Below are 21,098 nucleotides of genomic sequence, written 5' to 3' on the forward strand. Positions count from 1 at the left end.
GGTGTTAGTTTATTTACAGCCCCATAACTTAGCGGTTCAGCATAAGAGGCCGACTGAATAAGTAGCAGGCACAAAATGAAAAAGTAAGTACTGGGGTTGATTTGTTCGAGTAAATACCATTCAAGGCAAGTGCCCACGCATGACCAAAGCCCAACAACTGAGTCAAGTAAAAGGCTAAGACAAGCTTAGAGTAAAGGGGTTCCAGGATCAAGCATGTAACTATACACCACCTTGTGAGTGTAACGCTCTAGGCACATAAAATTTGCATATATAAATATATGACTTTTACTCTTTTATTTGTTTCAGTCATTTGACTGCAGCCATGCTGGAGCACCTCCTTTAGTCAAACAAATCGACCCCAGGACTTATTCTTTGTAAGCCTAGTACTCATTCTATCAGTCTCTTTTGCTGAACTGATAAGTTCAGCAAAAGCAGCATTGGTTGTCAAGTGATGGTGGAGGGATAAACACAGACACAAATAACAAATACACACACACACACACATACGCAAGATGGGCTTCTTTCAGTTTCCATCTACCAAATCCACGTACAAAGCTTTGGTTGGCCCGAGGCTATAGAAGAAAACACTTACTCAAGGTGCCATACAGTGGGACTGAACCCAGAACCATGTGGTTGGTAAGCAAGCTACTTACCATATAGCCACTGCTGCACCTATAAAGATATATGTCTTTTATCTTTTACTTGTTTCAATCATTAGACTGTGGCCATGCTGGGGCACTGCTTTGAAGAATTTTTAGTTGACTGAATCGATTCTAGTACTTATTCTATCAGTCTGTCTTCATTTTCGTTGTCCACATCGCTGGTGGATGAGTCAAATACAGATGTCGGCTGAAAGAACAGAAAGAAGAACGTTGTCAATATTTAATTGAAAAATCATTATAAAAACACAACTGGCACAATTAATCATTCATAGGTAATGGTGTAGAAGGAAAGGATAAAGAAGAACCACTCTACATTTGCCATTTTCCTTTCTTTCCAAATTTCATGCAGCACACTCACTCTCCACCACAGTATGGGTTAACAAATCCCAAAACATCTCCAACCCAATACTGTCAATTCCATCACATTCAAACAGTGTACACCAGAAATAGTTCTTATTCAGACCTTTTTCTTTTCTTTTTTCAAATATCTACAATCAAGCAAAGGTGTGGCCATGCAGAGTTCAGTCCCACTGCATGGCACCTCAGATACTCGTCTTCTACAATAGCCTGGGTCAACCAAAGCCTTGTGAGTGCATCTCGCAGATGGAAAATGAAAGAAGCTTATCATGTGTGTGTGTGTCACTAGGAGTTAACCATGAAACATCTGTCTGCTAAGAGTCCATCATACATCTATTAACTAAGAGTCCATCAGACACATCTAGTCTCTGGGAGTCCACTACATCTTGTCACAAAAGAGTCCATCATACACAGCCAGCCACCAGAAGTTAATCATACATTTAGTCACTATGGGCTCCTCATACATCTATCTAATAAGAGTCCAAGATACACATCTAGCCACTATGGGTTCCTCATATTTCTATCTACTATGAGTCCAAGATACACATCTAGCCACTGGAGGTCTACCATACATTTATCAACTAAGAGTCCTCCATACATCTAGTCACTATGAACCACTTTTAGCCACTAGGAGCTGTACATGGGAGAGCATTGCCACTAGAATAAGAATAGCCTGGGCAAAGTTCAGAAAGCTTCTACCCCTGCTGGTGACAAAGGGCCTCTCGCTCAGAGTGAAAGGTAGATTGTACGATGCATGTATATGAACTGCAATGCTTCACGGTAGTGAAACATGGGCCGTAACTGCTGAAGACATGCGTAGGCTTGAAAGAAATGAAGCTAGCATGATTCACTGGATGTGTAATGTCATGTACTACGGATGGATGAGGAGAGATGTGTGAAGAAGTGCCACTCCCAAACAGTTCAAGGAATCTGGGGTAGAGGTATACCCAGGAAGACATGTAATGAGGTGGTCAAGCATGACCTTCAAACGTTGGGCCTCACAGAGGCAAAGACAAAAGACTGAAACCTGTGACTGAGAAGACCCAGCAAATAAAGTGAGTTCACAGCTGTAACCTACACCAGTGTCGCATAACCAGCCAACTCAAAAGTACCTTGGATTGTAGGGTGACATGCCATGCTTGAGGAGACCTATTGAGTCAAGTACATCAAAACCAAAATCAAATGCCGGTGGAATGTAAAAAGCACCATCAGAACGTGGCCGATGGCAGCGCTGCATTGACTGGTTTCCGTGCCAGTGGCATGTAAAAAGCACCCACTACACTCTTGGAGTGGTTGGCGTTAGGAAGGGCATCCAGCTATAGAAACACTACCAGATCAGACTGGAGCCTGGTGCAGCCTCCTGGCTTGCCAGACCCCAGTCGAACCGTCCAACCCATGCCAGCATGGAAAAAAGATGTTAAACGATGATGATGATGATGATGACTGATCCAGTTTGCAATTAGTACTATTTTATCAACTCTCTCCACCCCCACCCCAAAAAAAGGATGAATGGTTAAAGCCAACTTGGTGGGGTTTGGACTCTAATAATAACTATCCTTATTTTGACACAAAGCCTGAAATTTGAGGGGTGGAGAGGTTGATTACACTGATCCCAGTGCCCCACTGGTATTTATTTTATTGACCCCACACCCCGCCCCAAACAATGAAAGGCAAAATTGACCTCAGGAGCATTTCATTCCAAACAATAATAATCCTTTCTACTAAAGACACAAGGCCTGGAGTTCGGGGTCAAGGGGCTAATTGATTACATCAACCTCAGTGTTCCACCAGTACTTAATTTATAGATCTTGAAAGGACGAAAGGTAAAGTCAACCTTGACGGAAATTGAACTCAGGGTGTAGCAGCAGACGAAATACCACTAAGCATTTTGCTTGGCATGCTAACGATTCTGCCAGCTCTCCGCTTTACCCCAAACAACAACAACAACAACAACAATAATAATTAAAATACCTTATTTTCACAATTAGCACAAGAACATGAAGGCAAACAGAACGCTGTCTTCTTGAAACATGGGCAAACTTTGGATTTGCATTTACTGAGTAAACACCTGCAACTTTTCAACTGAAAAAGAAAAACAAAAAAAGTTCTAATGAGAAAAATATATCTCCTCACTTCAGAATTTGACAATTATTCCCAATATGCTTTTATTGCTCCACCCACTTACACTTGATATCTTTTAACCATTCTCTCCACTTACTCCCAATAGGCTTTTACCTCTATCTATTTTCTAATATTTGTGTTTCTCCACCCACTTTTCCCAATAGCTCCCCAACACCATGTCCATATACCCCCAACACCATGTCCATATACCCCCAACACCCTCTCACTTCTCAACCCACATGCTTTGGATATCTTTTCATTTCTCCACCTATACATTCCTAATACCCTTTCATCTTCCTACCTTTATCATTCTTCGAATTCTCTGCCCTATCACTACTCCTTAATCTCTGCCCTTTTTGATATCAAACCCTTTTTTTTCAAGTCATATGTACAAATTCTAACCAACTCTAATAACATTGCAAGTTTAACTTGCAAACAATTGCCTAAAAATATTTAATTTCACAGAATATTGCAAACAACACAGTACATACATTCATTTAACCCTTTTGTTACCAAATTTCTGTTGAGATGCTCTGTGTTTCTTTCAATTATTTCAGATATAACAAAGAATTTAGTAAAATAACTTAGTTATTATTAAGCTAGTGTTAGGAACATAAATTGTGACTAAGGTTTGGCGGAAGATTTTAATTCAAAATTTATGGCAACAAGACATTTGTACCACAGAGCCAGAGGCAGTTTCAGCTGGGTTGGTATCAAAAGGGTTAAACGAATATCATTTATCAAGGATAATCCTTTTAATATTACAAAACTCAGTTAGATCACCAGAGAAAATTTTAAATTCCAACAAGAAAATGTCATGAAAGCTGGTACTGGACCCTTTCCCAATACGATAATCTATGGTCGTTTCCCCACAACTCTTGCTGTACGTTGCTAGAACATTTCACTACCAGGAAAGCAATTGTCTAGGATTTCCTCCTTATTCAGACATTAATTTATATCTGTACAGAGCAGAGGTTCTCAAAGAAGGTAATCCCACCTCCAAGGAGGTGCAGTGAGGTAACATAATAAACATACTAAATTCTACCAATAGTAGTAATTATATTATACATAATAAACCTAGTAATGGTTATTAAAATAAAATGAGACCTCATCCGGTACAGGGAAGTCACTAACTTGTATAAAGTAAATTTATAACTTGTGTCTTTATCAATTTTTTGATCCTTTCACTGTTAAAAGCTTATACAATCCACTTTTAGAGTAAGATTATCATCTCTGTTCAGTTAAGTAAGTTGTGATACCTCAAACATCACTTAGATGAGAACTAGGCATAACAACTACTTAAAAAGGAGTGCTAAAAAAAAAGTTAAGAACCAGTGGTCTTGAAGGGTCTGCAAGAGAAAATGGGCACCAAGCGTTCTTTTCTGACTCAAGTAAATTAAAAAGAAAAGAAATACCATTTTCATTATTTTCTCCTCTATCCTTTACACTGTGAAGTGGGGGGGGGGGTAAGGAATGCTTTTAGGTTGTTTCTTAATCTAAACAAAAAGTGAGCCAAGAGAAATAATTGAAGCCAGTAGCATGTATATGTACATTGTAGACAAATATGGGTATATCAAATACCATACAATATAAATTCTTGATTTATTAAAATTCTCTGCTTCTAGAGGATGTGCCACAATTACCAAATAGTAATTTAAGACCAGCACCATGTGAGAAGGGGAGATAATCTAAACTACCAAAACTCCTCCATTTACTAGTATTAGACCTTAAGCATCCATCATTTGTGAAGACTGACTCAAGCCATAATTTCATAAATTATGACAAATGGAAATAAGCATCACATAAAACTGTGTAAATTACAGAAAAAAAAAAAAAAAAAAATCACAAGCATAAAGAATTCCTGACAGAATGTGTGTAATAGCCAGAGTTGATTACAGCCAAATATGAAGTGTAAATTTTGAAAAATTCTAAACTCACAGGTTTTGCTTGTTTCTAGGTCACTTTCATATAAGGTGTGTCGAATTCCATCGAGCTATCAGGGTGATAGTCTGGGTCATTATCTAAAACATCTAGAGTGTCAGGAACAAAAAAGGTCTAAAAAGAAATAGATATACAAAAATAGTCAATAAATATGAAAATTTAAACTTTTATTATCATTATTTGATATATACTTTCCAAATTTAGTCTTTGATAACGAATTTTTTTATTTAATTATCCATCCATAGATAAATACAGATGTAGCTGTGTGATTGAGAAGTTTGCTTCCCAACCAATTTTGGGTTCAACCATACCTTAGGCAAGTGTCTTATAGCCCCAGGCCAACCAAAGCCTTGTGAGTTTATCTCCTAAGACATAAACATGAAGAAATATCAGTGTGTGCAAGTGCCTCTCTTAACATCACATGATTGTTAAAACATTCATTTCCAGTATTGTGCAAAAATATGCCTGGGCTTGGTGAAATATTAGCTTGCTTAGAAAAGGCAAAGGTTTGTGACAGGAAGGGCATCCGGTCATAGAAAAATCTACCACCATAATTCCAGTCCAATTCATGCAACCAAGAGAAAGTGGATGATGACATCTAAATGCTGAAATTTTGTCATCAAAATATCATTTAAAATCTTTAAGCCCCAAAAGACTAAATGACATAGTAAAGTGGCATTAGTCACAGACACCAGTCTCCCTGGGACATAAAAAAATTAACTTCATTTCTAGTACAAAAACATTGCAAGGAGTCTATTTTTTAATATATCACACAATTCAAATTGTAATTAATATCAGCTAAGTTGAAAAATAAGAAATATTTGAGGAAATATTTAACCTTAAGCATTTAAACTGGCCATATCCAGCAAAAATATTCTACCTGTTCTAAGTTAAAACTGACCAGATTCAACCTCTCACACATACCTACAATGTCATTCTAAAAATATACAAACACCATTGAAATCTTGAAGCCATGAAATAATGCATGATTAATTCCAAAACAATGTGAAGAAAGAAGCAATAAATTGGACAAAGGCGGCGAGCTGGCAGAAACGTTAGCACACCGGGCGAAAAGCTTAGCGGTATTGCGTCTGTTGTTGCGTTCTGAGTTCAAATTCCGCCGAGGTCGACTTTGCCTTTCATCCTTTCGGGGTCGATAAATTAAGTACCAGTTACGCACTGGGGTCGATGTAATCGACTTAATCCGTTTGTCTGTCCTTGTTTGTCCCCTCTATGTTTAGCCCCTTGTGGGCAATAAAGAAACAAATAAATTGGACAAAGAAATTTGAAAGCTAAACGGTTAAAAGAGAAACAGAAAAAAGAAAAATAACTACTAACATTATGTGCTCCGCGTACACCGTTTGGCACTGGGCTCTCTTCTTCCTCTGACCCATTTTGCAGTTGTTTTAGTAAAAACGATATCTGTAATTTAAACAAATTCAAACTTACCATTTGTTAAAAACTGCCACAGACAACATCTACATCTGTCCTCTCTATACCTCAAATCTTTCAACTAGCACAAAGCCATACCATCTTAAATGCCACTCTCCCTATCCCAGTTGAGGAGTTCTTGGCTTGCAGGGTACTAGGTAGTCATGTCAGAGCTTGTACCACATAAAAAGCACCCTGTACACTCTGTAAAGAGTTAGGAAGGATATCCAAACAATGAAAGCGAGCATGGGTTGGATGGTTTGACAGGAGCTGGCAAGACCAAGGGCAACACTTGGTTCCATATTCTGTTTTGGTATGGTTTCATCATCATCATCATCGTTTAACATCTGGAAAACGGACGTTAAACGATGATGATGATGATGAAACCATACCAAAACAGAATATGGAACCAAGTGTTGCCCTTGGTCTTGCCAGCTCTTGTCAAACCATCCAACCCATGCCAGCACGGAAAATGGATATTAACTGATGATAATGATCAAATACAGGTATGGCCATGTGGTTACAAAGCTCATTTTACCAACCATATGGTTTCAGGTTCAGTACCACTGCACAACACCTCAGTCAAGTGCCTTCTGCTACAGCCCCAGACTGAACGATGCTCTGGGAGTCAGAAATTGCTAAGAAGCCTATCATGTGTGCTCACCCACACTGCTTGACACAATCAGTGTTTGTTTCCCCCATACTGTGATACACACCAGATTCTAAGTGGGTAGATTGACCTGTTAAAAATAACAGCCACATGTCCCAAAAGAAAAGACTCATTGAGTTATGTAGTCCTACATACAAAATGATAAGGTTCAGAAACGGTGTTATAGATTACGCCTAATCGAAAACGATCACAGCCACATCATCCAAACAGACCATACGAGCTTAGCTGCTCGTATATATATATATATATATATATATAATCGTTTTCGATTAGGCATAATCTATAACAGCATTTCTCAACCTTATCATTTTGGGTCCCCTGCTATATGAACATTTCCTGACCCCACCCTGTCAGAAAACAGCTTCTAAATAACTGGTTGTTTTTATGGCGAAAGAAAGAGGGGGAATTCCATTAGAAAAGTTTTAATCAATTTTCTCAGTAAGTATGGGGACTAGGAAAAAAATACAAACTGCATTCCAATCTATGCACCTGTCCCCACATGTGAGCCATTTTTCACGCGAATCCACCAAGCCGTTTGGCTGTGAACCTCAAGACAAGAAAGAATACAACGATTGCCCATGTCCAATTTATATTATAGATAACATGGCTGTGTGGTTAAGAAGTACACTTCTCAAACACGTGATTTTAAGTTCAGTCCCATTGGGTGGCACCATGGGCAAGCATCATCTGGACCATCCAATGCCTTGTAAGTGGCCTAGATACACAGAAGCTGAAACGTGTGTTAGAATGTATGCCTGTACAAACATGTATGCTCGTATCTCCTTGACTTGATATTGCATGTTAATCATAAATGCTTGTTGTTGTTTCACATAGCAGCATGTTTCATTTCCAATATTCTGCAAGAACATGATTGGCCATGGATAGATATAATACCTTATTTGAAAACAGGTGAGAGTTGGCAACACCAAAGGGCGTCTGGCTGTAGAAAATCTGCCTAAACTAAACTTCGTCCAACTCATAAGAACGAAAAAGTGAACAATAAAACAATGATGATGATGACGATGATGTAATAACAATGAGTTTAAGTTTGTGCTTTTTCTTTTTTAATTTATCTAGTTTCAGCTCATGAGCTGTGGCCATGCTGGGGCACCAACATTTGTGCACACATACATATGTAAGTACTTACATGTGTTTTCGGATTAATAATTTAAAAGTTACCTTGCTTTCATATTTCTGCTGCAAGTCCACAAGATTTGATTCATACTGATTTTGTAATGATTTCACTTTCATTTCACTTGAGTCTTTCTCTTTGATGGCTTCCACATAATTATTTTTAAGATCTTTTACAGTAGACTTGTCATTATTGTGGTCAATCCGTTCTTTGATACTCTGCATGAAAGAGATTTAATTAATGTGACTGCATGAGAATATGAAAAATTACAAGACATTAATTCACCTGCAAGTGACATTGCAATAAATAAATAAATAAATAAAAAACCAACAGTCGAGTGGACTGTGTTAAAATCTGTCTTAAAGGAACTGAAAACTTGAAGTTAGATGGAAAATTATTGCCATTCTAGCTATATATAAATATTTACTTCAATAAGAAGCATGTTTTGTAGAGAACTACTAAATTGTGAGTGAATATATATATATAGAGATAAATAAATAAATGGAGTTAAATGCAGATGTTATTAAAATCATTAAAGATTTCAATAACACCTGCATTTAACTCCATTTATTTATTTATCTATGTTATATAAAAACATTTCACCAAAACCTGGAGTTTCTACCTTTATAAGTAGGCTGTTATATCCTTGGTACTTGTGTGAATTTTTGCTACCCTGGTAACTGTTTATTTATTTTTCCCATGTTATTTGTAAACAGTGAAAAAATACACATACATTTATTTATATATATGGCATGTTAAGCACACCATTCAAGTGTGATCATTACCGCGTCGCCTTACTAGCACTTGTGCTGGTGGCATGTGAAATATTTGAGCGAGGTCGTCGCCACTACCGCTGGACTGGTTCCTGTGCAGGTGGCACGTAAAAAGCACCATTTGGGTGTGGCCATTGCCAGTACCACCAAACTGGCCCTCATGCCGGTGACACGTAAAAGCACCCACTACACTCTCAGAGTGTTGATGATGATGATATATATCCCCTTTTAACTTTTTAGCATTTACATTGGCTACATCCAGCTCAAATATTCCACCTATTTTATGTGGAGGATCAGATCCAACTCATATAGCCTGCTTATTTTATGCTCAGATCTGGCATATCACACCAACCTTACAGTGCCATTTCCAACACCAAACAAATACATGATTGATTTAACACAATGTGGATAAATAAGCGTCACATTGGACAGAATAATCTGAAATCTTAACGGTTGAGATAAGAAAAATATAAAAATCTTATCTTCTCAATTAAAAAGTTCAAAAGAACTTTAGAATCGTTGATGCTACGGATTGTTTCAACACATCCTTTGAATTTATCTAAAAGAAAGAATTTGTCAAGATTTTAGAGAAAAGGTAAAATATTAATGTCTGCAATAAATATATGTAAGAAAAATTAAATTTATAGAAAGAAAAAATTATGACTGGAATAACAAAAAAATAAAAGAAATCAGAATTAATTCTTACCATTTTCTGCCTCTTGGATTTCTGATTGAAGAGTGGCAATTTGAACATTTCTATAATATATGCGAAATAGTATTGAAAATAGCAATAAGTTTAAGAATATAAAGGAATTTAGATTCATATTACATATCCACAGAATTATGTATAAGCAGGCATGGCTGTGTGGTAAGAAACTTGCTTCCAAACCACATGGTTCCAAGTTCAGACCCACTGTGTGGCACCATGGGCAAGTGTCTTATACTATAGCCTTAGGCCAACCAAAGCCTTGTGAATGGATTTGGTAGACGGAAACTGAAAGAAGCCCGTCGTATATATATATATGTATATCTACATGCATGTTTTGTCTCCTCACCCCACTCCACAACTGGTGTTTGTGTTTACACCTTTGTAACTTAGCAGTTCAGCCAAAGAGACCAATAGAATAAGTACCAGGTTTTAAAAACAAAAAAGTACTGGGGTTGATACAGTTCAATGTGGTGCCCCAGCAACAAGATTTTTTAAAAAGGCATCAATTTCTGACAGAATATTGGAGAATGACACTGCTTATTTTGACGGTAGCCCTCATTCACAACTACCAAACAATGTCAAATCAAGGACACACAAACACAATGGTGCATTCCAGAAGTTTTGAGATTTTTTCAGGAGCGACAATTGTAACTATATTGCATTATTGAATTTCTGTATATCATTATGATACATCTAATAAGCTGACCTGCCACCAACTTTTTTTTTTTTATTATTATTCCAGATTGAAGGAGATGGCTGTAGCAGTATTTTGAACACACCCTACAAAACACTGCTGACTGGTTTGCAGAATACAGTTGAGACATGACCATTTGGAAGCTTACCATGCTTTGTGTTAAAACTAGGCAAAAATGCTACAGAAAATTATGAAATGCTCCAGACTGGTCATGGATTAACATGTGTGAACTGAGCATTTGCTTTTTGCTGGCACAAGTGCATCAAAGCTCTTTAAGGTGAGGAACAATGACAAGAAGCATATAGTTTGGAATTGGTGTAGCAAGTGAACACAGGACTATTCATGAAGATCTGAACGCGAGTAAAATTTGTGCAAAGCTTGTTCTTGAGGTGCACACTGATGAACAGAAGGAATAAAGCATTGGTGACAGCAGGGAGATGGTTGAGCTCATTACCTCCAAACGAAGAGCACTTGAGTCTCAGGTGAGCTGTGACGAAATCTGGATCTACTGCTATGATCCAGCGACCAAGAGGCACAGTGCCCAATGGAAGGCCAGAGAAAGCAAGTCCACCAGGAAGCTTGTTATGATCCCTGCTTTTCAAAAGCAACAGCATCATCTACATCCACTAGGTTTCCTCAACAAAAAGTGCCTTGTGGTGGTTTGGCGGGATTTAGGAAGAGATTTTGTTGCAAAATGCCAGAGCACTTTCCATCAGGACAATGCACCAGTCCATAATTCTATCCTGGCAGAGATGGACATCAAAACTGTCCCTCGCTCTCCGTGCAACCCAGACCTTGCTCCCTGTGACTTTTGGTTGTTCCCCAAACTGGAGGAAGCTGCAACAAGGGTCCTGACATCTTCACCCTGAAGTCCTACACAAAGAGGCTGGAGAGTTGCAAGAGCATTGAAGGGAGATGATACTACTTTGAAGGAGAATAGTGTTTTGTATTTCTTTGAAATTAATAAGTGTCCCTCCTGAAAAAGTCTCAAAAATTCTGGAATGCACCTCGTAGTTAGTTTACTAAATTCTTCATCGGTTTTGAAAACAAAATGGAATGAAAACAATACATTTTAACAGAAATATAGTAACATTAGCATTCAGAAAATTAACATACAAACACAAACCTGTCATTAATTTCATCAGTTAACTTTATGATACTAATGTTCACCTCCTTTGGACTGCCATCACCATCAGTTGTTATACGTTTCTGAAAATGGAATTCATTAAAATTTTTTTTTTAATTTTTACATAAGGTGCAGCTTGGCTGTGTGGTAAGAAGTTTAATTCCCAACTACAGGATTTGGAGTTCAGTGCCACTGCGTGCCATCTTATGCAAGTTTCATCTATAGCCATGAACTGATGCATTGAGTGAATTTGGCAGATGCAGACTGAATAACCCCCATCATATTAGCGTGTGTGTGCATCTTTGTATTTGTCTCACCACTACTACTTGACAACCAGTACTGGTTTGTTTACATCCCCATAACTTAGCAGTTCGACCTAAGTGACTGACAGAATAACAGGCTTAAAAAAAAAAAAAAAAGCACTGGGATTACTTCATTCAACTTAAACCCTTTGAAACAGTGCCCAAGCATGGCCGCATCCCAGAGTGTGAAACAAGTAAAAGAATAAAAGAAAGAATCACTGAGACAAGTGGAGAAGTTTAAGTATCTCAAGAATACAGGGAAACATGAAGCTGAATGGGATGCTAGAATTGCAGGTGTTGGCACAATAATGTGCCAGTTCCAGTGTCTGATCCTCCGAAGGGAAGAAACTGGTTAAAAGAATACAAAGTAGCCAAACTCACTACTTTCATTTTGGTTTCCATGCCTAACCTCCCCTATGGTCATGAATGCCAGGTAATGACCAAAAAGAGTAGAATTGTGAATGCAATTAGCTGAAATGGGATTCTTCCAAACATTACTCTTCAGAGTAAAGTTACTTGACAAGATGCATAACTCAAGGGTTCAGGGAGTCTCTCCCTCCTTCCCTCCAGGCTGAGCTGTTGCTTCTCTACATTGGGAGGTCACAGCTCTGGCACCATGGACATCATCATCGTTTAATGTCTGCTTTCCATGCTGGCATAGGTTGGACGGTTTGACTGGTGACTGGCAAGCCAAGAGGCTGCACCAGGCTCCAATCTGATCTGGCAAAGTTTCTACAGCTGGATGCCTTTCCTAACACCAACCACTCCATGAGTGTAGTGGGTGCTTTTTACGTGCCACCAGCATGGGAGCCAGTCAGGTGGCACTGGCAATGGCCACGCTCAAATGGTGCTTCTAACATGTCACCAGCACGAAGTGAATGTTACAAGAAAGAATCCCAAGATGGATTCTTCAAGCCATGCCAATTGGCAGGGGACCTATGGGTAGACCAAAGAATGAGTTGGTTGAATAGCATCCAATGCCAGTTCATCATATTTGGTAATCCTGCTGAAGCATGTTATTTTGGTTACTTCTGATAGGACCCTATGGAAGGGATGCCTGAGGACTCTACCTCCAAGATTCTTCTAGAAATAGCAAGTGGAGAAGATGAATGAATGATTGTTCTACATATTTTAGCAACACTAACAACTTTTCATGAAATGCTAGATGGGATCACTTCATTTAAATTTCTCATTCTCTTCCATACAGATCTTTATACCTTAAATTCCTTAATATAAATTTTAAACTTTATAAGTAAAATTATAAACAAAAAACACCAACCTTTGTAGGTGGATCTGAATTTTTCAAGCGCCTCAACTCCAAAGACAAAGTTTTTCGGTCTTCAACCAAATTCTTTAAGTGGTATTTTGCTTCCTGGACTCGAACTTTCACTTCCAATTCTTGTTCCAATAGTGTCTAACATTATATAAACATGATTATATGTATTACTTTCTTGTCAAAAACATTTATGCATAGACATCATCATAAAGGAAATGATCCTGAGGTAACTCCTGATTTATAATGCTTTTTATTGGTTTATATATTTAGTTATCATTGAAACAATTACAAAAAAAAATAGCTTTTACAATTCTAAGTAGTTACACCCAAACTTAGTAACGATTGTAAGAAGTTACACTTTGTTTTGTCAATATAATCAAATTCTCTACTAGATGTGTGTGTGTATGTAAAGAAGAAAAGTGTATGTTGGTAGAAAACTTCACTATAGGTGGAAACTATTGGTATTAAACAAGAACATGGGTGTTTAATAACCCTTAAATTCTTAACATTTTTCTCTGTCATGTTTGATACAATAATCATGTAAAGCCTTTAGTAATACAAACATTTTATCTTTTTTTCTTGTTTTTGTTACTCAATCGTATAGATAAAAACACATCAGAGATTGGAAAAAGACATTTCTTAAAGTATACATAAAAGAAGAGATTATATATGCAATCATAGAGGAACAAAGATAATAATGATCATCCTACAAGTTATACATTAAAAAATGAAACAAGAAACAAAAAAAAATTATAACTGGATATTAAATAGTTAATCCTTAAGCATTTAAATGAGCCAGATTGAATATTTTACCTGTTTTATTGTCAAACTGGCCAGATCTATCCTCTCACACCCACCCTACAATGTCATTCTAAATATAAACAATTGCATCACTGAAATCTCAAGGCTACGAGATAACACATGACTAATTCAAAACAATGTCAATAAATAAGTATTAAATTTGACAGAGTAATCTAAATGCGAAAAGGCTTTTTGTTGTATTCTTATACTCAAATTTAGCCACACCCACTTTAACTGCTAGAACAAGCGACAAAATCACCAACAAATCACAAATATCGATAGGTTAAAAAAAAAAAAAAACTCCAAATGATATGGTTCACAGTTAGAATTCCTTTCATCATCCATTTATTCAATCAAGGTTGACTCGGGGTTAAATATCAAAGTTCCTTTCACAATCAGGAGAGGAACTAAATTACTGAAATTCCTTTTACATTCATACAAAATTCAACAAAAACAAAACCCATCATGCCTTTAATTTTGTTGCATTTGCACTAGCGTCATATCTTTCAAAATTATTGTTGCGATCATTCCTGACAAGAGCTTGCTTCTTTAATGCCTCTTTTAATCTTTTGTTTGCAACTGCAGCCTACATAGGAAAAGTATTTTACAAAATAAGAATTGTATCATCTTATCTTGTCTTGGTCGTGTGCTAAGAAGTCTGGTTTCCTACCACATGGTCTTGGGTTCTGTGTGGCACTTTGGGCAAGTGTCTTCTATTATAACGCCAGGTAACCAAAGCCTTGTGAGCAGATCTTGTAGGTGGAGACTGAAAGAAGCCCACATTGTGTGTGTGTGTGTGTGTTATCTTCAACCACTGCTTCAAAACTGGTATTGGTTTGTTCATGCCTCCACAATTTAGCACCTTAGCTAGTCTAATGGAGAAGTACCAGACTTTAAAAATAAGTCGGTGAGGGGGTGTAAATTAGTTTAACTAAAAGCTTTCAATGCAGTGCCTCAGCATGGCTACAGTCCAATGACTGAAATAAGTAAAAAAACTTTTTAAAAGTACAATTCTTTTTTTGTAAAATACTATTCATATGTTAATCTCATAGTCGTGCACATTAGAACGAAAAAACAAAAAATGAAGGAAAATTTATGAAGAATAAGTCAGAAACCTCTTCAGATTTCCTTTTAAGTATGGCCTGCTGCTTTTCTTGAGCTCTTTGTAGCTTTTGGATTTCAAATTGTCTTTTTCGGTCCTATATAAATAGAAGAAAAAATAGTATAGATTTTTTTAAAATAATTAAAAATATTAAATACATTAAATAATATTAAACAAATACGGATCTAAAATTTCCAAGTTACATGCAATAAGCTGTATTATTCACACAATAGAAAAAGAACAAAAATAAGAAGAGTAAAAAAAAAATCTTACATTCTGTAGAAGCTTGTTAACTTCCACATCTTTTTTCATTTTCCAACTACGGTAAACGCCAGCTTCTTTCTTCATTTTCTTTATGAGATTAACTCGGTTGGTTTTCAGGATCTAAGAAATAGAACCACAAAACTATAATGGGGGGGACATTTATTATTACTTGTGAGAATTTCTTATTTGTAAGCATATGGCAATCTTGTAGGTAAGTAATGGTATGTATCTGTCATTTCCAACAATAGAAAAGACAAGATGTGTAAAGCAGATTGTATGATGCCTGTGTACATACAGCTATGTTACATGGCAGTGACACATGGGCTTTGACTACAGAGGACTTGTGAAGGATTGAAAGAAATGAATCTAGCATGCTCCACTGGATGGGTAATGTCAGTGTGCACACACACAACAGAGTGTAAATGATTTAAGAGGAAAACTGGGTATGAGAGGCATCAGATGTGGTGGGCAAGAGAGAAGACTGTGCTGGTTTAGTCATGTGATGTGTGTGGATGAGGACAGCTACGTAAAGAAGTACTGAGTTCTAAGTGTGGAGGGTACTTGTTGAAGGGGTAGAACCAAGAAGATGTGGAGAGAAGTAGTGAGAAAGGATCTTTGGATGCTAGGCCTCATTGTGGAAATGAAAAGGGACCAAGCGATGTGGGGATTTGCTGTACCTGGATAAGACATGTCAAGCTAAGTAAAATTGCTGTTTCCCACACAGGCTTTCAGTCGTGCCAGTTCTATGTTGCAACACCCATGCCAATGGCACATAAAAAGCATCCAACTCACTCTACAAAGTGGTTGGCATTAGGAAGGACAGCATCCAGCTGTAGAAACCTTGCCACAATAGACTGTTGAAGTTTGGACAGCTCTCTGCTATCCAGCTCCATGTCAAACCATGAAACCCATGCCAGCACAGAGAGTGGACATTAAACGATGATGATGACCTAGCCAGAACTGATTTGAGCCACTTCAGGTGGTCCTTGCACATATGAGATTTCTCTCATTCAGATCTCAGTGAGTCAAGTTAAGGCAGACTAAAAATGTCCAAGACAACTGGGTGCAGGGGTTGGAATGGGAGTGAGCGATGCAAGAATCAAAAGCTTTAATGGAGCTTTGCTCAAAGTTTAACCTCTTTGGTATTTAAATTGGCCACATCCTGCCTCTCATACCTATCCTACAATATCATTCTAAAACTAAACAATTACACATCATTGAAATCTAAAAGCTATGAGTTAATAAATGATTAATTCAAAACAATGTCAATAAGTAAGCATTACTTTTGACCAGGGCAGTGGAGTTGGAATCGGTAAAACTACACTGACTCTGACCCACGATGTTTTTATTCTTTATGAGATATGTTAATTAATTACACTTAATTACATAAAGAGGAGTCAGAGTCAAAGTTTTTTTGTTTCCACTCCACAGCCCTGCTTTTGACAGAATAATTTGAATGTTAGAGCTCAAGCAAGTCCTTGAAATTTGATTATCAATGACCAACAGGAAAAGAAATATCAGTAAACCCTTTAGCATTTAAACTGGTCAAAATATTTTACCTGTTTTAGATTCAAACTGGCCAGATCCTACTTCTCACACCCAGCCTACAATGTTATACTAAAACTAAATCACATCATTGAAATTTCAAAGCTATGAGGTAATATAGGTTTAATTTAAAACAATGTGAATAAATAAGTATCATATTTGACAGAGTAATCTGTGAATGCTGAACTGTTAATGGTTGTTGATGCTTGTTGAATTCATCTACTCTTGTAGTTTATTTCTTTTCCTTTCTTCTCTATTTCCAGACTATGTGAGTTTATTTGTCAATGGTCGAACAATGAAGAAGACAGCATTTGCTTATATTTATATTGTAATTACTATATTAACTTTCCATGTCATATGTTAACAACTGCAAAATAATATTTCATTAGTCAACATGCAAGACTACTACATAGATAAACCAACAAAATAGGAGGATTAGAATTATATAAGGTCTAACACTTTCATTACTATATTTCTAACCAAAATACACTACTTATGTCTTTCAATTAAATTCTACAATACTGACTGTAGACTGGTTTCACAAAAACAACAAAATTTATTTATATATTAACATATTAATATGAATTTTGAAATGCAGTTTGACAAATGGTCCTTGACCTAATTTATTTCATAACTTTTGTCTCAAAGTAAATCTAATTACAGGTAAATTCAACAAAATCTAAAATTATTTAAATGTTTAATTATCACCACAGAAAAGGAGTTATTAGCTGATATTCTAATGGGCATACAATAATTAAAAGTGGTACTCTGCCAATTATGATGACAAGGGTTCCAGTTGATCTGAACAATGGAAGAACCTGCTCATGAAAGTAATGTGCAAGTGGCTGAGTACTCCACAGACATGTGTACTCTTAACATAGTTCTCAGGGAGATTCAGCACGACACAGAGTGTGATGAGGCTGGGCCTTTGAAATACAGGTACAACAGAAACAGGAAGAGTGACAGAACGCTGTGGTGAAAGAGTACAGCAAGGTTCACGACCACCCCCTGCCAGAGCCTCATGGATCTTTAGGCGTTTTTGCTCAATAAACACTCACAACGTCTGGTCTGGGAACTGAAACAGTGATCCTACGACTGCGAGTCAGCTACCCTAACCACTGGGCCATTGCACCTCCACATACAATAATATAGAAGAATTGCTCACATTATTGGATTATCTATCAATTTGTAATCCTGATTAGCTTTGTTATGCCCCATAATAATGTTAATAGCAAACATTCTTGGATTTCCTCTTTGTGTATGTTCTGCATAATGGTTCATGTCTGCAGTAATCAATTCAAACAAAATAAAAGGAAAAAATTTATAAAATCTCCTGGTTTAATATTTTTGGAAATCATCATTGTTTAACGTCTGCTTTCCATGCTGGCATGGGTTGGACAATTTGACTGAGGTCTGGAGAGCCCATGGCTGCACAAGGCTCCAATCTGATCTGCCCTTCCCAACACCAACCACTCTGAGAGTGTATGGGTGCTTTTACATGCCACCGGCACAAGGGCCAGTCAGGCAGTTCTGGTGACAGCCATGCTCAAATGGTGTTTTTTATGTGCCACTGGCACACGAGCCAATCCAGTGACACCTGGCAATGACCTCACTCAAATGTTGTTTTTCACATGCCAGTAAGGCAACGCTGGTAATGATCACACTCGAATAGTGCTTTTTATGTACCACAGGCACAGGAGACAGTCAGTGGCAATGATCACACTTGGATGGTGCTTTTAACGTTCCAATGGCATGGGTGCCATATATATATCATCATCATCATCATCGTTTAACGTCCGTTCTCCATGCTAGCATGGGTTGGACGGTTCGACCGGGGATCTGGGAAGCCAGAAGGCTGCACCAGGCTCCGGTCTTATCTGGCAATGTTTTTACAGCTGGATGCCCTTCCTAACGCCAACCACTCCGTGAGTGTATTGGGTGCTTTTTACGTGCCACCTGCACTGGAGCCAGGCCAGGCTGGCATCGGCCACGGTCGGATTGGTGCATTTTACGTGCCACCTGCACAGAAGCTAGTTGAGGCGGCACTGGCTTCGGCCACGATTCGGATGGTGCTTTTTACGTGCCACCGACACGGACGCCAGTCGAGGCAGCGCTGGCATCGGCCACGATTCGGATAGTGCTTTTTACGTATCTCCAGTCCAGGGCTCCTGGCATCTGCCAGGTGCCAGTCATAGGATTGGTTCAATTTCGATTCCGATTTCACTTGCCCCAACAGGTCTTCGCAAGCAAAGTGGGGTAGGCATAGGTGCCTGTCGTTGGATGAGGTTCGATATCGACTTCGCTTGCCTCAACAGGTATTTGTGTGTCCAAGGGAGGAAAGGCATGCATAAGTGGGCTGGACTCACTTGTCCTGCCTGGTCTTTTCACGCACAGCATATTTCCAAAGGTCTCGGTCGCAGGTCACTTCCTCAGTGAGACCTAAAGTTCGAAGGTCGTGCTTCACCACGTCAGCCCAAGTTTTCCTGGGTCTACCTCTTCCACGGGTTCCCTCCACTGCTAGGGATTGGCACTTTTTCACACACCTATCTTCATCCATTCTCGCCACATGACCATACCAGCACAATCGTCTCTCTTGCACACCACAACTGATGCTCCTTAGGTCCAACATTTCTCTCAGGGTACTAACGCTCTGTCGAGCATGCACACTGACATTACACATCCATCGGAGCATACTGGCTTCATTTCTCGCGAGCTTACGCATGTCCTCAGCAGTCACGGCCCATGTTTCACTGCCATGTAGCATGGCTGTTCGTACACATGCATCATACAGTCTGCCTTTTACTCTGAGCGAGAGGCCTTTAGTCACCAGCAGAGGTAAGAGCTCCCTAAACTTTGCCCAGGCTATTCTTACTCTATCCGTTACACTTTCACCACACCCACCCCCACTACTGACTTGGTCACCAAGATAACGGAAGCTATCAACTATTTCTAGTTTTCCCCCCTGGAAAGTGATGGAAGTTGTTTTCTGCAGATTTTCAGAGGTTAATGCTCCTGAGCATCTGTCACATACAAAAACTATCTTCCCAGTTAGCCTTCCTTTGACATTGCTGCACCTCTTATGTGTCCATAGCTTACACTGGGTACATCTTATAGAGTTTCTACCTACACCTTTTCTACAGATCGAGCAGGGCCATCTTCCTGAAGACATTTGTGGATTGTCTACCTTCCTACTTATTAGTACTTTGGTTTTAGCTAGGTTGACTCTAAGGCCCCTCGATTCTAGACCCTCCTTCCACACCTGGAACTTCTCCTCCAGTTCTGATAGTGACTCAGCAATTAGAGCTAGGTCGTCAGCATATAGGAGCTCCCAGGGGCAACCTGTCTTGAATTCCTCCGTAATTGCCTGGAGGACTATGATAAATAGGAGGGGGCTGAGTACTGAACCCTGGTGGACCCCAAACTCTACTTTGAATTCTTCTGTGTACATGTTGCCAACCCTAACCTTACTTACGGCATCCCTGTACATGGTTTGTACAGCCCTCACCAGCCATTTATCTATCCCTAGTTTCCTCATTGACTACCAGATAAGGGATCGGGGGACCCTGTCAAAGGCTTTCTCCAAGTCAACGAAAGCCAGGTACAGGGGCTTATCTTTGGCTAGGTATTTCTCCTGCAGCTGTCTCACCAGAAATATGGCATCAGTGGTGCTTTTTCCTGGCATGAAACCAAACTGCACCTCATCCAAGTTGACTCTCTCCCTAATCAGTTGGGCTATGACCCTCTCTGTAACCTTCATTACCTGATCCAACAGCTTGATACCTCTGTACTTATTTGTATCTAGGGCGTCTCTTTTACCTTTGTAGCAGTTGACTAGTATGCTAGTACACCAGTCATTGGGTATGACTCCTTCGTGTATCACCTGGTTAACTATACGGGTGACTAGGTTATAGCTGACACTGCCAGATATTTTGAGCATCTCTGCAGTAATTCCTGATGGGCCTGGGGCTTTCCCTGTCTTCATGCTTGTAATTGCCTTAACTACCTTGGAACTGTCAACTTGGACGGCTGGTCCCTCTATTGGGTTGACATTTGGCAGACTCTCTTTATCCCATTCATTTTCTTTATTCAGCAACCTTTCATAGTGGTATCTCCAAACCTCTCTCTTTGCATCCTCATTTAGCGCAAGTGAACCATCATCCATGCGAACACATTTCTCTCCTACCACATCACG

The 21,098-nt window shown here is 38.6% G+C and overlaps 1 protein-coding gene and 1 long non-coding RNA gene across 2 annotated transcripts; both read right to left on the reverse strand.

The window, feature by feature from the left end:
* Window positions 1-684: 684 nt before the first annotated feature.
* LOC118766897 lies at window positions 685-8,405 on the reverse strand. The gene is made up of 5 exons (XR_005002805.1): window positions 8,362-8,405; window positions 6,420-6,503; window positions 5,079-5,195; window positions 2,991-3,101; window positions 685-849 (listed from the first exon to the last, which is right to left on the reverse strand). It is a non-coding gene; the product is annotated as an uncharacterized LOC118766897 (long non-coding RNA).
* A 1,128-nt stretch (window positions 8,406-9,533) lies between these two features.
* LOC118767045 (chromosome-associated kinesin KIF4B-like) lies at window positions 9,534-15,495 on the reverse strand. Its single transcript, XM_036510987.1, has 7 exons — window positions 15,371-15,495; window positions 15,111-15,194; window positions 14,465-14,581; window positions 13,198-13,332; window positions 11,617-11,699; window positions 9,794-9,843; window positions 9,534-9,646 (listed from the first exon to the last, which is right to left on the reverse strand). Exons 1-7 carry the CDS (start codon window positions 15,443-15,445, stop codon window positions 9,534-9,536), a joined length of 657 nt encoding a protein of 218 aa, XP_036366880.1. The 5' UTR covers window positions 15,446-15,495.
* Between the last annotated feature and the right edge of the window lie 5,603 nt (window positions 15,496-21,098).

Source organism: Octopus sinensis, linkage group LG18 (genome assembly GCF_006345805.1).
Source record: "Octopus sinensis linkage group LG18, ASM634580v1, whole genome shotgun sequence".
Lineage (NCBI taxonomy): Eukaryota > Metazoa > Mollusca > Cephalopoda > Octopoda > Octopodidae > Octopus > Octopus sinensis.